This window comes from Mesoplodon mirus, assembly GCF_964341445.2.
Source record: "Mesoplodon mirus genome assembly, chromosome: 11".
In the NCBI taxonomy this organism is placed as follows: Eukaryota; Metazoa; Chordata; class Mammalia; order Artiodactyla; family Ziphiidae; genus Mesoplodon; species Mesoplodon mirus.
In genome coordinates, this window is record NC_138987.1 from 72,940,534 (window position 1) to 72,964,184 (window position 23,651).

A 23,651-nucleotide genomic window follows, 5' to 3' on the forward strand; every position below is an offset into this window, starting at 1 on the left:
ACTTACAAATATTTGAAAAGCTGTCATGTAGAAGAAGAGATTAGAACTTGTTTTACAAATTATCATGGTAGGAGAAATAGGGGCTTTGTATTATAGAGACTTCAACTTCAGTTATGGCTTCATCACTTACTGCTTATATGACCTTGGACAAATTATATAAACTCTAAACCTCAGATCTGTTATCTGTAAAATGGGGTATATTAGTTTCCCATTGCTATTGTAACACATTTTCATGAATTTAGTGGCTTAAAACAACCTAAATTTATTATCTTACAGTTCTGGAGGTCAGACTCCAAAATGGGTCTCACTGGGCTAAAATCAAAACGTCAGCAGGGCTGCATCCCTTCTGGAAACTCTAGGAAAGAATCCATTGTTTTTTCTTTTTCCAGCTTCTGGAGGCCATCCGCATTCCTTGGCTCGTGGCCCTTTTCTTCCACCTTCAAAATCAGAAATGTTGCGCCAAGTTCTTCTCACACTGCTATCATCTCTCTGGTTCTCTTTCTCCTGCTTCCCACTTCCATTTATAAGAACTCTTGTGGTTACACTGGGTCCACCCAAATAATCCAGGATAATCTCTCCATCTCAGAGTCAGCTGAGTAGCAGTTTAATTCCATCGGCAGCTTTGATTCCCCTTTGCCATGTAGCCTAACATATTCATATTCATATCTTTCCGGGTCCATTATTCTTTCTACCGTATGAGGATAAAAATATCATGAGTGTGTATCTAAGATTCCATGCAGGTGAGAGATCATATGCATTTTGAGGCAAACCCAAACTAGTATCAAGTTCAAAATAAATCCAGGTTTAGGTAAGGAGAGACTTTATTTGAAAAAATTACTGCAAATGGTGGGTAGAGTGGAGAGGGATGGTTGTAATGGGAGAAGCTGACCGTTGCAAGAGAAGTTCCATCCATCAGATTTGCAAGCATCTCAACTGTCAGGCAGCAAAAGGCTTTTCTTTTACAGAGGAATAAACAAGGTTAGAAAGAACTGGGTGTGGGGAAGTGGGCTGAGCTGGTGATGGTGTGACTAGATAGTTGATCAGGGAATGTTGTGCCCTGAGCTCAACCTGTTCTCAGGACAGCCGTTCTGGAGGGGTTGTTTGCTGGCTCAGCTATGAGTAGGTTACTGATTTCTCTGAACCCATTTCCTCATTGTAAAATTGTGCAAATACAGAGCTTGTCAGCAGGCTTCTGTGAACCCAGATGGTCTCAAAATTCTGCGCTCTTCCAGAGAAAAGACCAATGATTACAAATGCAAACTCAGTCTTTACAAAGTCCATTTTAAAGTTGAATCCTTTTAAAAAGCTGCAAATTTATTTTCTGAAATATGATTATCTATTTAATGAGATGAAATCATCCTCAAAGAATTTGATGAAATATCTTTCAAATTTTTGCTTCATTATTTTTTATAACACCAAAGTATAGTATAGATGCTCTGATTTAGAAACTTTGTGAAGGGGACCCAACAATCTGTGTTTTATTAATAAGTTCTCCAGGTAATTCTGATACACACCAAAGTTTGAGAACCTCTGGTAGATTGGTTGACACCCTCTCTGAAGCCAGACTGCTAGGGTTTGAATCCTGACTCTGCTGTTTATTGGCTGTGTTATTAGGGTTCAGTTTCTCATCTCACAGGGTTTTGGAGAGGATTGAGTTAATTAAATGTGTGAGAATGAAATGAATGATTCCCGGCACTTTGTTGAAATGTGTCTATTTCAATTATATAATTACTCCATTATTATTATCATCATAATATCTGGAATCAATCTCAAATTTGTTCACTTGGTGCCTTGGAGAACCTGTTCTAGAAACTATGAAGTCTCATAGAGAACACAGAACAAATTATTCCAACATAATATGGCATTATGCATGACAAATGAAAAATGTCTCTGTGGGTACAGAAGTAATGCTGGGGTGAAGCAGAGTTTGGGGAGACAGGTTAGCGAATACATTAAAAAAAAAGGGTCAACGGAGGGTCACTGCCATTTTTGAGACTTCCGGGTATAGGAAAAAAAAAAGAAAAGGGAAAAAAACTAAAAAAAGTCTGAAGAGGGTTTTAAAAATTGCTTAATTCACAAAATAATGAAAGGATTTCTTTAAAAATATTTCTTTATAAAACATTATAGGCAAATTGATCTAAAAATGAGCCCGAGTTGAAAGTTATATGAAGCTTGTCTTCATTTCTCATTCCTGTCTGCATCTCTGTGACTCTACATTTAACTTTATTTGTATATAAATCGAAGGGCTATGTTTGTGACCGTTTGTGAGGGTGAAACCTGGGCTAATGACCTTCCTGCCCCCTGTGCTGGGTCCTGGGTGTCAGAGAAGAGGTGAGAACTATATCAGGGGGGAGAAAAAGGAATATACCAAAGCAAAAATGTACAGAACAGCAGCATATACCCTAGAAACCACAAGTGTTTGAGACAGTGAAGCATAAATTGCAGGGAGAGGAGTGGCCACAGCCACAGCTGGGGAGGACGGCACAGGCCAAGTCATCAAAGGCTTTCTATGGCCACCAAGGATCCTGGACTGCATCTTGTATACACAATTGGGAGCCACTCATCAATTTCAGGAGGACCATGGTCAGTTTTGTATTTTAGATCAATCACTTGGGTGGCAGTGTGGAGGTGGGGGGGACTGGAGTGCCAGACAGAGGCACAGGGACCATACAGAGGACCTCTGCATTTGCTGAGATGATGAGATGTGAACCCAGGCAGACGGCGATCTAGAGAAGGCCCGGCTATATAGAAGGTTAATAGAAACAGCAACACATACAGAAACTGCTGATGACTTCCTGTTTGGAGTTGTAGATGGAAAAGACAGCTTGTCCTTGAAACTTAATAAATCACACAGCTTTTAAGTGGGCCTAAATATACTGCTCTACCCCCAATCCTGTGGCAAGCTGTCCAGCCAAGTGTGTGCACAGCCTTGAGTGCTGAGGCCCTGGGAAGCTGCTCAGAGGTGGTGGGTCCAGGGAAATCCCAGTGGAGCCAGGAAGACCACCCACTTCATGGTCATTCGTCCCTTTGCTGAGCTCTGCTCATACCCTTTTGAGTATGCCATCCGTTTCCTGCTGGACCTCTGTCTGGTGGATTGGAGCTATCTTTACCCAAGTGGAAGTGATGAGTGTGTGTTCTATCCCAAATTCCTTGTTCATGGCTAAGGCTTGGGGGACACAGTGGCAGTGGTACCTTTGAGGTCCTGACCTCCCTGTCCTTCATTCCATCTCACTCTTCACAGCCTAAGTCATGCTTGCTTTCTTTGTCTTGCTTGTTCTAAACAGTGTTGCAGAGGCCCGTCCCTGTTCTTCTCCTTTCCCCGCTGGTTCAGCAGTCATCTGGGCCTGACCTTCGTAGCCTCTAGTTGTTAGAATCTCTGAGAGTTGGAAGCTGCCTTTTAGGGCCCATTTCTTCCACCTTATTTGGGGATTCCTTTCTGTGGTGACTTCCCTTTCTTTATGTCTCCCATTCTGTGTTGACATGCCACTTCTGCTTGGGACAACCACTGTCCCTTTCCCCTAAGAATTGACTGTCACCCTGAGAATTGTTTACCAGCATGTTCCTGGGCCCCAGAGGGAACAGGTGGGATTGCATTTAGAGTAGATGACTCTGCTATCATGTTCAGTCCACAGTGCTGGGAGGGACATAAACAGCAAGGCTAATGGATTCATGGACCTTTTAGCAAAAGTGAACAGGGTCAGGCTGGAGGGAAGTGATTTGCAGCACATAAATGAGTCTGCAAAGCTGAACTGAAAGCTCAAATTTGAATTTAATTCAAGCTATGGAGATTAATCAACCTTTTCTCCAACCTGTGGTATAGGAGGAAGTGGTTGAGAACACAGGCTTCAGAATTACTCTGTCCATGTTCAAAGTAAGGCTATGACATATGCCAGCTCTATGACATTTGCCAGCTCTGTGACCTAGGGCCAGATACTTACTCTCTCTCTGTGCCTCAGTTTCTTCATCTGTAGAATGGAAATAATTATAGGCCCTGCATTATTTAGTTTTGCAAGAATTAAATGATATAACACCAGTAAGGCTGTACAGAGTGCTACCTGGAACATAATAGTAATAGTTGCTAACATTTATTAAGTGCTTATTATGCACTAGGGGTCAAAAATATGACACACTACTATTCCTCTTTGTCATACGGGGTTCGACAGAGTTTCTTCTCAAAGAATTAGATTTGGCTGACAAGAAACTGCAAAGCAGAGAGGCTCCACGCAGAAAAGCATGCATCTGATCACATGGGGAGCTTGTTAAATACACATTCCTGGGCTTCATCCCCAGAGTTTCAGATTCAACAGGATTGTGAGGGTCTCAGTCTGAGAATTTGCATTTCTAACCAGGTCCCATTTGGGGACCAAACTTTGGGATACTCTGGCATAGAGGTTAAGAGGCCACATTTTGAAGTCAGAAGGATTCAGATTGGAAACTGAGCTCTGGCACTGTATGGCCTTGGGCAAATTACTTTGTCTTTTTAAACTTCAGTTTCCTTGTCTCCAATATAAATCTAAGAACTAAGCTGTCTGAAGAGTTAAATTAGATGATACTATAGTTAGCGCATAACATGCATTAACTATTATTCTTATTCTTCTGCTAAATTTTGGGCAATATCCTCGTCTTCTCTGTGCCTCTACATTCTTATCTATAAAGTAGAAACATTCACTAATCAGTAGTATATGGCAGATGAAGGTACTCAATAAGATAATAACCTTGAGTCAAACTATTAGTGACCATCGTAGAGATTAAACATGCAGTCCCCTTCTGTAGCACTTTAAACAGGACTTGGAGTGTCTTCCTCTATTTTTAAAAATATTTATTTGTTTATTTATTTTTTGCTGCATTGGGTCTTTGTTTTGGCGTGTGGGCTTTCTCTAGTTGCGACAAGCTGGGGTTGCTCTTCCTTGCGGTGCGCGGGCTTCTCATTGCGGTGGCTTCTCTTGTTGCAGAACACGGGCTCTAGGAGCGCCGGCTTCAGTAGTTGTGGCTCGCGGGCTTTAGAGCACAGGCTCAGTAGTTGTGACGCATGAGCTTAGTTGCTCCATGGCATGTGGGATCTTCCCAGCCCAGGGATCGAACCCATGTCCCCTACATTGGCAGGCAGATTCTTAACCACTGTGCCACCAGGGAAGTCCGGAGTGTCTTCCTCTTAAATGAGAAAATCCTCTGCTACTGCAAGGGGTCTAAGACTCCCAATAGAGCCTTCAGATTCTAGCTCTCACCCTTAATTTTACTCCCTCTGTGCCTTTTTCCTCATATTTTTCCACCAAAGTGGGATCATTCATTTTATTTCTCTTGTGTCCTGGTTTGCCTTTATTTATTGCTGATGTGTTATCCTTTGCAGGTAGACAGTTGTTTCCTTCCCCAGCCATCTGTCATGAGTCGGGAAGGAACATCTACTTGAGTGAAGACTGGGTCAGGGTTCACTGGAAAGTTCTTTAAGAATGAAATATGGCTTGAACATTTAATTTATATCTCTTACAAATGGTATTTTCTGATTGAGGTTAGATTTAGGAATGTTCCCAGACTTCTGAACGTTTCTACTTTTAATGCCCTTTGTTTCTATAGTTATATTGTCAGCTTTTTGGTTCTGATTTTTGTTCTTGTTTTTTTACCTTAGCTCCTCTGCAAGCTATAAGACACAGAAACTTCTTAGCCACCAACAGCTTGCAGCAGGGTAGCAGAGACAGGAAACATATTTCATTGCTGGTTCTTTCTTAAAGACTGAAATAGATGCCAAGTTTCTTCTTGGGATCAAGAGCTCCAAAAGCAAAGAGAAAAGTAATTTAATATTAAGACACTTTACACAAAGGTTCTTGCATCATTACAATAAACCCCAGAAAAAAAGACAAGCTTTACTTAGATCAACAATTCTCTAAAATAATAGTACAATTTTCCATGGGAGATACTGGGTTAGGGAGATATTTTAGTGAGCATGGCCTTTGGTGAATGTTAACTCCTACACAGAACCATCCCTGCACGGTTTTTCTATGTTACTCAAGCTTGAATTTTACCAGATAATTTTTTACACGTCTATTATGAATGCTCCTTTTATTGGCAACATTAAAAGCCTTGCCAATTCTTTCAAAATCTAGTGGTAGAATCTCTTCTGGGTTTTAGGTGTTTTGATTTAATTAGCCTTAATAAAAATGTTTTATAATAATATTATGTTAAAAAAATCATGTTTTCTCCTTTTCTGTTCTATACTATTTCAGCTTTAAGATTGTGACAACTTTTGCTAAAGTATGACTGTAAATTAACAGTCTGAAACTTGTTTAGCAAATGGATGTCTCCAGACATATGAGATGCAAAAAGTGAAAGGAATAATCACACAAAATGTTGAAAGTTCCACTGAAGGTTCTGTCTCAGTGTTGGAGATGGCTGCTGCATCCACTGGATCTGAGAAGCTTACTTCTTTGTCTATATTTATGTGTAGACAGGTCCTCCCCCACAAGTAATAGGAAAACAAGTTTCAATTCTAGCACTATCTTATTTTGCTGTGTCATTTTAAACTTAGGTCTTGGTTTCCATCATTGTCCATCCCTAAGGTGGCCCTTCCAGCTCTAACATTTTATGACTGTGGAGGATGTTATCAGCAGAGTTACTAAGTGATTAGTTCATATCATAAGATTCTCTTTTTCTTTAAGAGTAAATTCCATCAAACAAACAGCTACTTTGGAAAAAAAAAAAGGGTCAAGCCTCAGAGGGCAAATTATTTTGCTAACTTAATCTGAATCCAGAAACTGTTTTTCAAAAAAAGGATGGCTTTGATTTAATGGTTTTACATGTAAATCTATTGCACATTTTTAAAAAATAAAGATTTCTGTAAGTAAGTTGTAGAAAAATGAAATACTGGAGTTGTGAAGGACACTGATTTTTCAACTTAAATATGAAAAAGTCGGGCTTCCCTGGTGGCGCAGTGGTTGAGAGTCTGCCTGCCGATGCAGGGGACACGGGTTCGTGCCCCTGTCTGGGAAGATCCCACATGCCGCGGAGCGGCTGGGCCCATGAGCCATGGCTGCTGAGCCTGCGCGTCCAGAGCCTGTGCTCCGCAACGGGAGAGGTCACAACAGTGAGAGGCCCGCGTACCGCAAAAAAAAAAAAAGAAAAGAAAAGAAAAGAAAAAGTCAAAAAGACAAAATAATAATTCTGGAAATAGACACAGCAGCTCTTAACTAAATGTCACACCACATTGTGAAGTGCCTCTGAAGGGCTCAGGGGCGATCCAGCTGTGGCAGCGCCTCTGAGAATACACCAGCACTGTTGGTGATAGATGACATTTTGGTTACAATGAACTAAAGAACTGAAACCAAGAATTTAGTTGGAGACAGTCAACTAGAGAGTCTCTTATATGTACGTGATGCCCTAGATAACCAACTCAGCACTCACAGGAACAAAGGTTAAGACAGCCATGTTCTTCATGATGATGTCCCAGAAGATTTTTCTCATTAGAAGCAGTCACTTTTGACCTTTTTCCTGAGCAGACAGATGATAGAAATTGATAAATGAGAAACCGACGGATAGGAGACAGAACACTTTCCTTCAACAAACAGTAGTTTTATTCCTGTACTAGTGAAAAGGTGTGTAAGACACTATATAGATTTTTTTGACCATAGTTACAAATATGAAAATATATTAAGCAAATATATAACTTAAATAGAAAGACTGAGGAAGTGCTTTCTTCAAATAGAGTTGGTTAGAGACACAATATTGTGGGGAGGTACTACCATAAGAAAAGCATAGAATCATCTGCTGCCATTTTAAATAACCAGATTTTCAGAGAAAGAATACATGGTATCAAAAACATAAAAGTGCTCTATTATAAAACATAATAAGCTCAGTTGCTAGATGTATTTACATTATTTATTTAAGCTTCACACAAATCAAGGAACAGCCAGAAGAGCCTCCATGGACAATAACGTTATTAGATATTGACTACGTAACATCCAAAGTATTGGGCCAGGTGGACATATACACACTACCAGATGTAAAATAGATAGCTAGTGGGAAGCAGCCGCATAGGACAGGGAGATCAACTCGGTGCTTTGTTTCCACCTAGAGTGGTGGAATAGGGAGGGTGGAAGGGAGACGCAAGAGAGAGGAGATATGGGAATATATGTATATGTATAGCTGATACACTTTGTTATAAAGCAGAAACTAACACATCATTGTAAAGCAATTATACTCCAATAAAGATGTTAAAACAAAACAAAATAAAAAAAACAAAGTATTAGGTCAGGAGCAATTTCCACTCCAAAAAAGTATATGTTGAATTTCTATGAGCTGTGCACTAATTTCTATAAGGTAGGAGCAGAAATGAGTTTAAAGACTTGGTTCTTGGCATCGCAGAGTTCATAAGCCTGATGGGTCCCACCTGGGAAACCAGAGATTAAGGACTCTTCAGGTAAGAACATTGGTGTACCTGGTTGTTAGTGTGGCTGAGATTAGGAGATTTCACGAAGGCCACTGTAGACTCTCCCAGTAGCTCACAGGGGAACACCACCCAACTCTACGGCATACTCCTAAAGCCACAGTTGCATATGCTCCTTTCTTGTTGGGATGCTTACCTGCTCACTCCGCTATGAAAACACAACATCTCAAACATAACAAAAAGCTTGCTCTTAGGATGAAGATAGTTTTTCTTAAAAGAAATTACTTAAGGCAGAAAGCAGCCATAACTAAACTCTCTTGTGAATATTCTAGAAGGAACATGTTACATTTGTCTGATATTATTCACCATTTTCAACAACTTATTTTGGTGTCTTACATAAGATCATGTACATTGGCATATAGGTTATAAAAATAATCTTTGGTAAATCTGTTAATAGATCTTTTTGTTTCCATTACATAAACCTTTATTTTAAGAGCATTCACCAACAATTTTCTTATTTCATGAATGCAACTATATAGACAACCTTTAAAAAAATAAAATGCCTCATTTTTGTTGCATACATTTATTCCTAGGGAGGCTCCCTACAAGTCAAGAGTATTCTTTTAGTCAGAAATATTTCCATTGCTAGAAACATTTTTAGAACAGAACAGATTTTTGCTATTATCATGGCTGCATTAAATGTTACCCTGCATTTTAACTAAAATGGCCAAACATTTTCAAAGGCATCATCCACTACAAGAATCTAAGGTAGTGTGTTCAGAATTCCAAACTCAATTTCATCAAACACCTGGTCAATTCACAAAACTAAATAAATCAATTCAATTGCTTAATCAGCTAAATCATCTGGCCAGCATAGTCAAAGTGAACCCCCCAAAGGATAATAGAAGCATATGACATCTCCAAAGAACAGTCTGGACACACAGAAGGGATGGCGTTTCTTCCTCCTGATGGTGTCTGCTTAGAGCCCCCTTTTCAAGTATTTTTCCTTCTTTACATCATTTCACTCATTTTCTGCAGTCATGGTTTATAGATTTTTTCCCCTTGATGTGAAACAATCTTTGAATACTTGATATGATTTGAAATCTCGGGTTAAAAATACTCAGAACCTTAACAGTGCATTTGGGCTGATAACAGCCTTTTCCACTCTGTCTCTTCAGAAATGAGGTACTATTGAATCCTTGCTCATAGCCACTTCGGGGAGGATCAGCCATTCCTGCTTGCCACTGTGTCTTGGATGATCAATTACTTTCATTTCTTCAGTGAAATGGAACCTGGAAAGTCCTTGAACTGCCACCTCAAACAAGCAGCTTATTACCTATTTCTTTTTCCCACCAGGGCAGGTTTGGTCTGGCTCACATGTGTGAACTAAAACTCTAGAGCACCCCAGAGTTGGGGCTCAGATTCTGTCACTCACTGTCATCCAGATCTGGCAGGTTTATGATTCCAGGATTCCAACCTTAGAGATGCAGAAAGCTAAGTGAATGAGAATTTAGTATATATACAGCTGATAGCTTTCTTGCAAGAAGTAAGGAGAGTGTTTAAATACAAGAACCTAGATCCTGAGACTCTAAGATAATCAGAGTGTGAAGTACAACATGTGAAGTCTAATTTTGTATTGCTGGACATCTGCTTAGTGGTTTCATATTATTTTCACATGTCATGTTGGGCTTTCTTCCAAGATGTAATAAAATTAATTAAAGACCCTCCCAAATAAAACTGTCCCCAATATGCTGTGTGCTGTGGCCATTTTAGTGTTTAAAAGTGAAATCATCATCATCTCTTCTATAATGTGGAGCCTGTAAAGACTATGAAATACCAAAGGGTATGAGGAGATAAGATGAACAGAAAATAAAATCACCTTCTACTAGGAAAGCAAACACATTCAAAAGGGAGAAGGGGAAGAGCAGTGAAAAAGAGGGACCCAGAAGTGTTAAGGGCTGGTGAATTATTTAGGACAAGTATGTGCAGAGCCAGACAGGAAGATGAGCCTTAGAAAAATCTGATTCAAGAGCTGAAAAACTGGCTGCTATCCAGAGAAAACAGAATAATATGAAATTGATTTAATGAGTAGAGATTAAAGGAGTTAATTATAAAGAATTTGGATAAATAATTATTAAGATGCAAGACGGGACCCTTCTGAGATTTGATAGCTCAATAACACTTTGAAGGCTTGATGATTAAAGTGTACCGCACAGGTGCACTGCCAGGATGCCCACCGCGACAGGAAACGGAGTGTTTACCAAGACATAACACATGATGGGATTAAATTAAAATACATCCAGTTGAGCTGAATGTCAAGGTAACCTTTTTTTCCCCCTCCTAAATTTAATAAATAGATCAACTAGATTATGTATTTAGTCTTTGGTGGTGGTGGGAGGGAAGATAGTGAATATTTGTTGCTAAGGAGATTTAAAATTAGACAGGTGGAGGGTAGGAATAAATATGTCCTGCATTAGACTAAAAGAACATACAGTTTTCCCTTGTCACGTCCATTTTTATGACTCTGATTCCACCCCAGATATGCCAGGGTATTTACTTTTACAGACGTGTAGGTTTTTTATGGTTTGAATTCTTGATTTTTTCAATTAATTGCTTTCTCTTTTCGGTCCAGCGATTTGCTAGAGAAGCAGCATCAGCTCTTGCCAGTGTGTGGTCCGCGGAAGGCTGCCGCTGCCCTGGTGCTGGGTAACTTCACTGCCTCACTGAGGCCCTCTTTCAGGCTTAACTGAAAATAGTAACAATAACCCCAGCATTATTACTGTGATGCTTTCTCTTTATTAAGTAGAAATGTGTAGTTTCTAGGACAGTGCCTAGCAAGTTGCAGGCACTAAAACTTTTCTGAATAAATGAAAAGCCAAAAATGAATTTCTTTCCATGTTTGAATGTGCTTTGTGCCCAGCAGCGTTAGCTTAAAATTCTGTTTTTCTAAATTTCTTGCTTTTTCTTATTAATACAGGGAAAGTTATTCCTAATAGACACCACATCTCATAAATCTCCGACCTTTATTTTCTCCCCAGTGGTACCGCTGCCACACTCACATGTATGTTGTTCCTTTTCAATTCTAGAAGAGCCACCTGGTTTCCCGAAACAGGGTCAGAGGCTAACACTGTCATTTCACAAGGGCACTGAGCACAATGATACTGTGAAAACGTGGAATCCTCTTCGCATTCATTCTTATAAAGTTTTTTCCTGTTTCCATAAACTTCAAAGAGCCCTGGAAATTTTTCCAGTTTGGGTGGAGCTTTACTTAACTATAAATAACTCTTTTAGGAATATTTAATGATTTTCCATTACTATGCCAATGACACCCATTATATTACTTATGGGACTCTATAGTATGTAGCAAAAATATACATTTTGAAAAGAAATGTACTCTTTCTGCAAATGAAGCTGTGAGATCAACAACCTTGATTTCTAATTCTTAAGTTTATTTCAGAGAAATTTGTAGTGAGAAAAAGGCAAACATTCCCGACTCATCTCTCAGGTAGCCATGAGGATAACCGTGCAGATGCCTTTCAAATTTTCTCCAGGAAGACCTTCGGAACTGGACCTTGGGGAGGGCAATGCCCACTTTCTGACTCACTGAAATTTGTTATAGTCAAAATAGGCATACACACTGAAGATCAACTTGGTGGAGTATGTAGTGCTTTTTATATTAAATGCAACTGAAGGTGTCTACCCTATAGTTTGACCTCAGTGATTTACTAAAAAAGGCTTTTGGAAAATTTTATACTAAGCCCCACTGAATTTTTGTTTTTGTGTTTTTTAAATTAACGATATATGATGTTTGAGGACATTTCTATAGATATTGATGTTAGGCCCTTTGATCAGGAGTATAATATGCCACCGCAATATTCTTTTAATGGGAAAACCAAGTATGATGGGTGCAATTTTGACTTTTCCAGGAATGCAGCCCCCAAGAAATGAGACAAAGACGAGCGTGTGTCCCTTGGGCAACACACACATCCCAGTGTGGGATGCGTGTTCGCACAGCACACTGTGGATGCAGTGAAAGAGTTTCCCATCACTATGGATGGCACTTTGCATGTTGACTAGGTTTCCAGTCAGGAGGGCAGATGGCATGCTTCTTGATATGGGGAATTCATCACTTCTGTTTGGGTCATTCTCTCTCAGAACCCTCAGCCCTGCAGCCTGGACTTGCTCAGCAAGTTACGTGGCCCCTGAGCTGACCACGTTGGCTTGAACCTCTTACAGGAGAAAGGGGAGAGACTAACCACCTGAGGCACAACCACCGATTTAACCTTTGGTGCTGCTTAATCCCATCTCTCCAGTCCTTTCTTTTGATTGTTATATTTGTCCAAATCGCATTTGGATCATCTTTGGATCCTAAGATTCATGGGACAGCAGTGCAGCCAAGCCCGCTGTACTCCCTGCTCTCTCCAGCCCTGCCCTTTATCCTGTCCACTAAGTATTAAAACTGGTAAAAACCACGGCCCCACCACAGCAAGCACCTGCGTACACATTTTACCAGTCATCCTGTGATATAGGTTGAATTAGTTTATGTAGAACAAGCCATGAACACTTTAGTGTGGAAAAATAGTATTATATAAAGCTTAATATTAAACATTATGAAAAAATACATATTTACAGAAGAAACTACAAAATACAACTATGTACAATAATATCTGTTACCTTTAAATTACATAAATTCTTTAAAATTCTCCAGATTAATAAATTATACATAGTATCAACAGAAATAGCTGGCACCTCTGTAGGGCATGAAGCAAGTTTTTAAAAAGAAATCACACAGTGAATAGTTTTGATCCAGGAGATCTCCGGGTGCATTCTCAATGCCTTGAATAACCCGCATCTGAAAGGAAGGACACCAGAATTAGAGGCTGTAGCAGGGTGTGTCACAGTTGTTTGTTCTGTTTATGAAAATGACAAATGGCAAAGACTCACAGAAATGACGGAAGCTCAATATGGTTTAGGATAAGACCATCGCAGGTCATTGCATTCAGAACCATAGATTACTAGAATTGGAAAGGACTACTGATTCCAGTCTATCCCTTCTGGTTTTACAGATGAGCCCACAGACCCAGAGAGGCACAGAAACTCACTCAGGGTTACACGGCTTGTGAATGCTAGTTAGTTCCAGAGCTGTTCCTGAATCCTAATTTTCAGATGCCTGAAGCTAACCATGCCATAGTTAGCTTCTTTCAGGAGCACCAAAGATCACACTAAAAAAAGACTCTTAAACAAGTCAAAACAATACAAAGGAACCTCCAAGATCCTCCAGAGCCCCCTCCATCCTGGAGCTTCTTAAAGAATCTGCCATGCAAAAACCTCAGTTTACTATACAGATAAATTAGGGGGTAATTATTTACAAAACAAAAGGATTATCTGATTTACAAAGAACTCCCTTAAGTAGCAGCCCTCTTATGTATGGGTGCTTTACAGGTTATTAACTATTTAACATACTGGCTAGATGGGTGAGTATAGAGGGTTCAGAGAACTAATTAAAACTGAAGAGCATTTAGAAATGGTGATAAAAGAGCTCTAAAATAATGTTTGGCTCCCCCCCCCCAAAAAAAATCTATAGGTGGATATTGGTCTGTGTGGCAAGAAACTGAAACTTATGACAACAGCTACATGAGTGAACATCTTGAAGTGAGCACTCCGGCCCCAGTCAAGCCTTCTGATGACTGTAGCCCGGCCAATGTCTTGACTGCAACCTCATGAGAGACCCCGGGCCAGATCCACTCAGCTAAGCCCCTCCCAAATTCCTGATCTACAGAAACTATGAGATAATAAATATAGAGGTAAGGTGCTAAGTTTTGGTGTAATTTGTTAGCTGGTAATAAATAACTAATACAATGTAACTTCAAATTTGCAATTAGCCAATGTGATAAATTAGATCTTAATGACGGTCCTGAGTAGGAAAAGGCAGACCCTTCACGTGTCAATTAACTATTGTCTGATCAAAGCAGTGCCTTACAAAGTTTATACATTTTTTTACTGAATTTGTCATTTAAAAAATGTAACATGCTTGTTCTAGGAAATTTAGAAAAAACATAAAATGGAAGAAAAATCATATATTATTTTACTGCTCAGAGAAATTTATTTTACTATTGTGGTATATTTCTTTCCAGTCTTTTTTTTCCCCCTTATGTGTTGTTTTTGTTTGTTTTACGTTCTTCTTTTCTTACTTAGCTTATTTATGAGAATATCTATACTATTATAATATCCTTAAAAATATCATTCTTAATGACTGCATCATGTTCTACTCAGTGAATGCACTGTGGTGTACTTAGTCCTCCACTGTTAAACATTTAGATTTTTTCACTCAGACCTTTAACTATGAAAAGCTTCATGCATAAAGCTTTTGCAGTACTTAGGGTGGCAGTAGAAATACTGGGTGAAAATAACATATTAAGGACCTTGATACACGTGGCCAAGTTCTTCTCCAAAGGGATTTTACAATTTGAACTCCCAGTTGCTATTTCAAAGCATCCTCCTTAGCAGTGAACCTTATCCCTTAGAAATGTTAAGCCGAGTCCTGAGTAGAGGGTACCCCAGCCCTAGGAAGAGATACTATGTGAAATCTGTGCTCCACTATGGGGGCTCTCCTCCCCACTCTGCCTCTCTTCCCTGTTGCCACTTTGTGAGGGCCTTTCCCTCAAGCCTTTGGGTAGAAGAGATGCGTGGTGCACGTTGGAAAAGCTTGAGGTTTTTAATGGTTTCCAGATCCACTGTATTTTGATAAATAAACTTATAAATTAGTGAAGTAAGCTCCTACCTCTGTGATACTCTGGATTCACATTTTCGTAGATTGGAAACAAGGGGTTTTCTTGTTCACTCCGTAGCTTCCTTGCTCTGAGAACATCTCTTACACACTGATGTAGGTATACATACTGACACTATGAAAAAGCAGAAGACATGTCAGAGGAAGGCAAATTTTCAAGCATAAGAAAGACAAGGGGGGCTTCCCTGGTGGCGCAGTGGTTAAGAATCCGCTTGCCAATGCAGGGTACATGGGTTCGAGCCCTGGTCTGGGAAAATCCCACATGCCGCGGAGCAACTAAGCCCCTGTGCCACAACTACTGAGCCTGCGTGCCTAGAGCCTGTACTCTGCAACAAGAGAAGACACTGCAATCGGAAGCCCACGCACCACAACAAAGAGTAGCCCCCGCTCACCACAACTAGAGAAAGCCCGTGCACAGCAACGAAGACCCAATGTAGCCAAAAATAAATAAAATAAAATAAATTAATTAAAAAAAAAGAAAGACAAGGGAGTCTCACCAAACCTCAACAGTAATGGGATTCTATATGGTTAGCAAATTTCTTGATCATCCCTTCACTAATGGTCTCTAGTATGTAGAAGAGTGACTGCTTTCTATTACCACAGAGGATAGAATAATGATAATGGGCAGAGAGGTGGTGTTTATTCATCTTCTTTTCTGTACGTGCGTATTTAGAGTATGTTCTGTGAGGGACTACAACTATGTCTGGCCATAGTAGGTCCTCCACAAATAGTTATTAAATATACAAATGAATGCCAAACACTGTGCAATGCATTTTACATAAATTATCTCATTTGATTATTTTGACAACCTCGTATAGTAGATATAATCATCCATATGAGTGGAGACTAAGAGAAGTTAAGTAACTTCTCCAAGGTCACATAGCTGAGAAATGGGACCCTAGGATTTAATCCTGGGTGTGTGAGCCCAAACTTCATGTCTTTTTCACTACACCAGTTTTCTTAGATGAAACCTAATTTCATTGCATTGTTGAATGAGAAAATCATTTCACTGCATACTGTGTTATTTCATTCCCTTTTGGGGGGGAGTATGGTGAGAAAAAGGAGGTGTATACAATAGGTGTGTACATCTTGGTTCTCTCAGCATCTGAGTCTGACTCATGGAAGAATCTCAAATATGTTGGCTGACTGCAGAAAACCACAGAGGCTTACACAGTGAGGATAGACCCACCTGTCAGCTATCTGGAAGCTACTTTTTTTTTTTTTTTGCTGTCCCTTTGGAGAAGGTTGTGCTCTCCTTTGTGCAGCTTTTCTTTATTTTAGGAAATGCTTAAATTCTTTACAAATAGAATGATATTTAAAAATATTTTTATGCATGGTCTGCCAATGATGGCTCTGCTTCAAGAGATGAGAATTCTTTTAGTTCAAATTTCTAAGCTGCTTCGACACCTTTCCTTGGGTCAGAATTTGAACGAAGAGTTAACCAGATGTAATGTTTAAAATGAGTATAAAGAACAAGACAAAACTAAATTTCAGCCAAATTTTAAGCTATGAACTCTGGTCACATATCAGAGTTATTTTCATAAAAAGAGTCATGGACTAATTCAGCACACTTTCATTTTGACCTGTATGAAAACAAGTCTATCCTGAATTTTTGAAGCAAGTATTGTAAGCAGAATTTAAATATAATTATGTGTTTGTGTGAGAAAGTGACAAATTTTGTGTTGCTTTGAAGCCTTATCAGACTCTCCTAGATTGGAAAAGCAATTTCTGTCTCCTCTGAATGTCTGTATGACCCATTTACCAGGGCATAGTGATATGGGTCTGGTTGTTGCTGACCTAAGTCACCATTTGGGTGCAGGAGCATCGTGCATCTTGTCTGTGGTTTAGAAACTAACTACTTTGAAATAGAAACAAGTATAGAAGAGTCAGTGTTTTGGTGACCAAAAGGACACCACAAAGACCTCCACTGACAACAGAAGCTCAGGCATAGGCGGCCAAACTTGTGCATTGGGCCCCCTTCATTACTACCAACCGAGCTGTCTAATAAGGGAATAAATGTCTGTGTAACCTTAGTGCTCAGCCTTGGGCTCCCTCAGTGACACAGCACGGCTCAGATGAGGGACCTTGGGCTCGCAGTCTGCCACCAGCTGGCCTAGATGGGGATCTCAGTTTCCCCACCTATAAAACAAGGAGAGCAAGGTCTCTTCTACAGCTAACATCTTTTGACTATTAATGGTTTGTGTTAGACTTTGTATTGCTGTCAGTTAGATGGATATTGAAAAACATTACTAGACCCTATGTTTAAGGTGATCCATGTGGTCAGCTTTAGAGTATTTTCAAGGTTTGAGACACAAAGGGAGACTATAAAATCTTACCTCATCAATGATCTTTAAAAGTGGACAAGTATTTATTTTTATGGGTTGGCACTAGGCATTGCCCCTGGTTGCATGGTCATCTACTCATGGGACCTCATCATATAGGTCTGGTATAATCATTAGATTAAGATATTTCAAAGAAACCAATCAATCATAAGTGAGGCCTGTGTTAATATTAATAACTATTCTCTGCATTTCTGCTCACAAACCGAGGTCACTTGTTATGAGTGTTTTATGACACCTTGATCTTGAAAATTCAAGAAGAGTACTCTCCTGAAAATGGTTTTTAGTATAGGCAATCATTTTTGTCATCTTGAAAACAGTCTACCAAATTATAGACTGACACTTCCCTGTTTTCTCCCATCCAAAACATAATTCATATTTTCAATTCTACTGGGATATTAAATGAGTTTGAGAACTTAGAGTTTGGCTGTGAATGAGCTCTCGTACCTCTATGCTACGTGTTATTAATAAATTCTTCAACAATGATCCATCCTGGGCTTCGAAACCAGTTAAAATTCATTAATTTACCTTGTCTTAAATATAAATTCTTCTTTTCCCAACAGAATACCCCATTTGAAAATGATTACCACTAAAACCTTCAGATTGTTAATGTGCTTCCCACTTTCTTTTTTGTGTGTGTGTGAATTCCTTTATTCTTTATTCACATTTCATCTCTCTTCTTTGTTCTTGGATCTTTAAAACTTAAAGGCAGTTACAATACTTGACCTAGTAATAATGATAGTTCATGTTCTTCAGTCAAATGCTGGGTCTATCCTACTGGTAAGGGCAATACTTTGATGGTTTCTTTTGGAAAACATACAGTCAAATCAGAGTGCAAGAAAGCATTAAACTTTAGAATCAAAATCTACCCTGAATTTCTCCCTAGCTTGTGCTTTATTAAAACTTTCCTTTATTATTATTTTGTTGTTATTGTGCTTCTCTCTCTCTCTTTTTTTAAACATCTTTATTGGAGTATAATTGCTTTACAATGGTGTTTTAGTTTCTGCTGTACAGCAAAGTGAATCAGCTATATGTATACATATATCCCCATATCGCTTCCCTCTTGTGCCTCCCTCCCACCCTCCTTATCCCACCCTTCTAGGTGGTCACAAAGCATGGAGCTGATCTCCCTGTGCTATGCAGCTGCTTCCCACTAGCCATCCACTTCACATGTGGTAGTGTATATATGTCAGTGCCACTCTCTCACTTTGTCCCAGCTTACCCTTCCCCCTCCCCATGTCCTCAAGTCCATTCTCTATGTCTGAGTTTTTATTCCTGTCCTGCCCCTAGGTTCATCAGAACCATTTTTTTTTTTTTAGATTCCACATATATGTGTTAGCATATGGTATTTGTTTTTCTCTTTCTGACTTACTTCACTCTGTATGACAGAGTCTAGGTCCATCCACCTCACTACAAATAACTCAATTTCGTTTCTTTTTATGGCTGAGTAATATTTCATTGTATGTATGTGCCACATCTTCTTTATCCATTCATCTGTCGATGGACATTTAGGTTGCTTCCATGTCCTGGCTATTGTAAATAGAGCTGCAGTGAACATTGTGGTACATGACTCTTTTTCAATTATGGTTTTCTCAGGGTATATGCCCAGTAGTGCGATTGCTGGGTCATATGGTAGTTCTATTTTAAGTTTTTTAAGGAACCTCCGTACTGTTCTCCATAGTGGCTGTATCAATTTACATTCCCACAAACAGTTTAGGAGGGTTCCTTTTTCTCCACACCCTCTCCAGCATTTATTGTTTGTAGATTTTTTGATAATGGCCGTTCTGACCGGTGTGAGGTGATACCTCATTGTCCCACATTATTCTTAACGAAAAGTAGATAAAGTCTAATGTGTGAACTTCACATCATAAAAGATCATTTTTCCTATGTACAGCAAGCTGGTGAAGCCTTAGTTCCATTCAATTTCACCAATAGCTATAGTACGAGATAATATTTATAGGATTGTACTTATAGCCTTTCATGGTCGCTGAATGCACAGTTTAGCAGAGGGGCAGGTATGTGGACAAATAACTATAAAGTGATAAACGTAAGACAGAATTGTTTATAAAGCTTCATACATGAGAAGAAGCCATCAGGTTCACTTTGGAGGGAGAAAAATACGGAGCTAGAGAGAAAAGGTGACATTTGTTAAGAATTTGAGCAAAGAAATAGGATATTCCAAATGATGTAAATAACACGAAAGTGCTAATATACTCTGAAAACTGTGAGGAGTCTAGTGTAGTTAAAATGTAGGGTGCATAGGTCATGGGAAACTCCCAGGACAATCCCCCAAATGAGCACTGAGTCCCATAACATCCCACTGTTTCCTCCTCGTGGGGAGCAGATGAGATTGATGGACAGTGACTATCACCTATTGTTCTTTAACACAGTGACTATCACCTATTGTTCTTTAACAAGTTATTGCTCCGTCTGAGTGTCTCTCTCAGAGTCAGGCTGCGAACATGCCCCAAGCCAGGCTAAAAGGAGAAGGGACACACTCGCAGCTAAAAGAAGGGGGGACACACTTGCAAACTCCCTGTCTAATGCCTCCTTGTTTAGAAACCTTTGCTCTTTAATATATTTATCAAAACTTGTGAAGCCCTGCACCCCTTTGTCTCTCAAATAAGGTAGAATAAAGTTGAGGTTGACTCTCTCTGTGGGCCCAGAAAAGTAATACAGGGGATGTCAGAATGTCTTTTTTCCTTTGCTGGAACCGTCACCCACAGGGGCTCAGCTGTGGATTGCACCCCTTTGCACTCACTCTCAGAACCAAGTGAGTAGTGCCGGTTCTGAGCATATGAGACTGTAGAAGGAGCCCACCTTCAGCAGAGCCTTCAAGCAAGACAGATAATATCTGGATATTGTTTGGGATTTTGTTTGATAGAGAAAAAGGAAAGAGAAAATTTCTATCTTATTGCAATCTTTATTCAACACGATCAAAAGAATTGTTGATTCTGGCCCAGAGAGGGAAGCCTTCCTTAATTCTGACAGACCCTAAAACAGTGGGGATGGGTGGCGTTATGACATGAAACTAGGGAAGTAAGTTGGAACCAGGCTACGAAGAGCTTGAACTTCATTTTAAAGCAATGAAGAGCTTTCCACGATTTTTATGCAGGGAGTTGACACAGTGAGAGAGCACTTTGGTGGTGGCCGTGGTGATGGAGCTGTTAGGGCAGAAGCTAGAGGCAGGACAGCCACAAGGAGGCTACTGTGAAGGCCCGCTGGGAGTTAGTAAAGGGCTGGGCAAGGGCAGGGGCGAGAGACTAGAACAAGGAGAAAGATGCTTGGTAGAATGGACAGGGCTTAGTCACTGCTCGGATGTGACTATGGGAACTGCGGGAACAGAAGTCAGATCTCCAACCAGGGATCGAACCTGGGCCCCCTGCAATGGAAGCATGGAGTCCTAACCACTGGACCACCAGGGAAGTCCCTGTTGTTTGTGTTTTTAAAGAAAGATAATGAGTTCGGTTTTGAGGGTTTTGAGTTGGAGATGAGATGACTGTAAGGCTTCCTGGTGGAACTGTCCAGGAGGCAGGTACTCAGGTGAATGCTGGGGAAGGAGAATGAGATTTGGGAGATGTGAGCATCTACGTGGTTCCCAAAGCCATGGGAGTGGAGGACATCACGAAGAATGAAGATGGAGAGAAAGAAGAGCTGTGCCTTGAGGACAGACCCTCGGGAACTCGAACACTGAAAAGGCAGGCTGAAGAACAAGAACCATAGAATCCGCAGAGAGGTTAGGAGGAGAAGGGGAAGAGAACAGGGGAAAGCGGAGTTATGTCCAAGGAGGAGGGAGAGCTTTGGCATATCGTGTTGCCCCTGCCCTGGAAGTTAGCCAGTGATAGTTACTGTAGGGGGTGCCTGCTCTTTGCCAAAATGCGTCTCCAGAGTTCTGAGCAGGTGTACAGAAGTGATACATGGCCCAAGAAGCTCTGACAATAATCAGGGAGCCTGAACTGCCCCACCACACACACACCCCTTGTGATTATTTATAATGTGATAATCTCCTCTTCCCCAAATTACAAATTAAGTATGGTTTGAGTTTGTGAAAATGAAAACAAATTAATAATGGAACACTGATGCTGACTTTTTAGCAGCATAATTGTAGGATATTTGTTCATTCATTTAATAGATTAAAAAAAATATTGAGGTTAGAGCAAAGGAAAACAAGTTCCTACCCTCTAGGAACTCGTAGTCTTGTGGAAAAAGCTGAAGGAAAACAATTATGATATAGTGTGATATAATTCTACAACCCTTAATTAAAGAACAGAGCTAGACAGTGGTCATCAGTGGCTGCCAAAACCGTTAAGCGAAAGGCTGAGGGGAAATGTATAGTGGATGACCATTGTCATTTCATCAGCATGGAGAAGAGACACAGACAGGAAGTGCCTCCTGATATGATGCAACAGGAAGTACTCAGCACCACCCACAAAGCATGTGGTGGTAAAAAGGAGCCCAGACTTCATGAAGCCTCTAGATCTAATGACCCACTGACAAAAATTATGGGAAATAGAGGAATACATTAGCTTACGTTATGAAAAATGGAATACATTATGAGAAAGCAGTCAGCCACATTCAGAACGTGGGAAAATCTATGGAAAATGAACTGGTTTCTTTAACAAATAAATGGCACAGAAAACAAATCAGAGGGAGGACTGTTATAGATGAAAAGAAATTTAAAAGAGACTTCAACCAAACGCAATGTATGGACTTTGGATTCTAACGCAAACTAAGTGTAAGAAGCAATTTTTGAGATAATTAGGGATATTTTAACACTGACTAGATATTAGATGATATTCAGGGATTATGATTAAAATTGTTAGGTGTGATAATGGTATTGTGGTCATGATTTTTTTTTTTTTTTCGGTACGTGGGCCTCTCACTGTTGTGACCTCTCCCATTGCAGAGCACAGGCTCCAGACGCTCAGGCTCAGTGGCCATGGCTCACAGGCCCAGCCGCTCCGCAGCATGTGGGATCTTCCCAGACCAGGGCACGAACCCGCGTCCCCTGCATTGGCAGGCAGACTCTCAACCACTGCGCCACCAGGGAAGCCCTGTGGTCATGATTTTTAAAGAGTCCTTAACTGTAAAAATATATATATATACAACTGTAAAAATATATATGTAATAAAATATATAATATTATTAATAATGCATAATATATAAAATATAAAATATAAATATATATGTTTTTAAATACACAGTATTAGTAGGATTTGCTTTAAAATATTCCAATGAGGTCATGGGCTGGGGGAACAGTGTATGTGGGCTATAAATGCAAAAAGAACACAGAATACTGATAACTGCAGAGACTGGGGTTTGGGCATGGACATTCATTATACTATTTTCCCTAGTTTCATGTATTTTTTTAAAATTTCATAATAAAATATTTAAAATTTTATTATGGAATTGGGGACAGAGGGTCCTGGGTGTGGGCCCTGCCTGTACGAGGCAATGACGACAGTGTTTTCCCAAACGTGTAACAGAATATGAGGATCTGCAGGATATTAATATGTGCTATACAACAAGGGGATCTGGGGGCTTCCCTGGGGGCTTCCCTGGTGGCACAGTGGTTGGGAATCCGCCTGCCAATGCAGGGGACACGGGTTCGAGCCCTGGTCCGGGAAGATCCCACATGCCACAGAGCAACTAAGCCCATGCACCACAACTACTGAAGCCTGCGCGCCTAGAGCCCGTGCTCCGCAACAAGAGAGAAGCCACTGCAATGAGAAACCCGTGCAACGCGACGAAGAGTAGCCCCCACTCGCCACAACTAGAGAAAGCCTGCGCGCAGCAACAAAAACCCACTGCAGCCAAAAACAAATATACATAAATAAATAAATAAATTTATTTAAAAAAAAAAAAGAAGGGAATCTGGGGGTCAAAGCAATTTCAGCAATAGTGGGCTCAACCAAGCTCGAGGGGAGCCTTTGCTGCAGGACATCTCCGTTTTGTGGAGCATGGCCACCTGCACAGCTTTCATGTATCCTGTGACTCTAACAGGGGACATGGTAGCATGTAGAACTTTTCACCTTTTGGACCATAGGCATTTTTTTTTTTTAATAGAGGACTTTGTAGAGTTACTTGGGAAACACAAGGGCAAGAGAACTTGGGCCTGGTAAGGCAATGATACAGGGGAATGACAGGCTTG

At 40.2% G+C, this 23,651-nt stretch overlaps 1 protein-coding gene across 2 annotated transcripts in view; it reads right to left on the reverse strand.

The window, feature by feature from the left end:
- Positions 1–11,806: 11,806 nt before the first annotated feature.
- PTPRB (protein tyrosine phosphatase receptor type B) overlaps positions 11,807–23,651 on the reverse strand; it is a 115,818-nt gene continuing 103,973 nt past the window's right edge. For both annotated transcript variants that reach the window (XM_082636647.1, XM_082636648.1), the window contains 2 exons: positions 15,156–15,276; positions 11,807–13,226 (listed from right to left, as the gene is read on the reverse strand). In XM_082636647.1, coding sequence (XP_082492773.1) covers positions 13,204–13,226; positions 15,156–15,276 — 144 coding nt within the window. In that variant the 3' untranslated portion in view covers positions 11,807–13,203. The remainder of the gene's footprint in view (positions 13,227–15,155; positions 15,277–23,651) is intronic.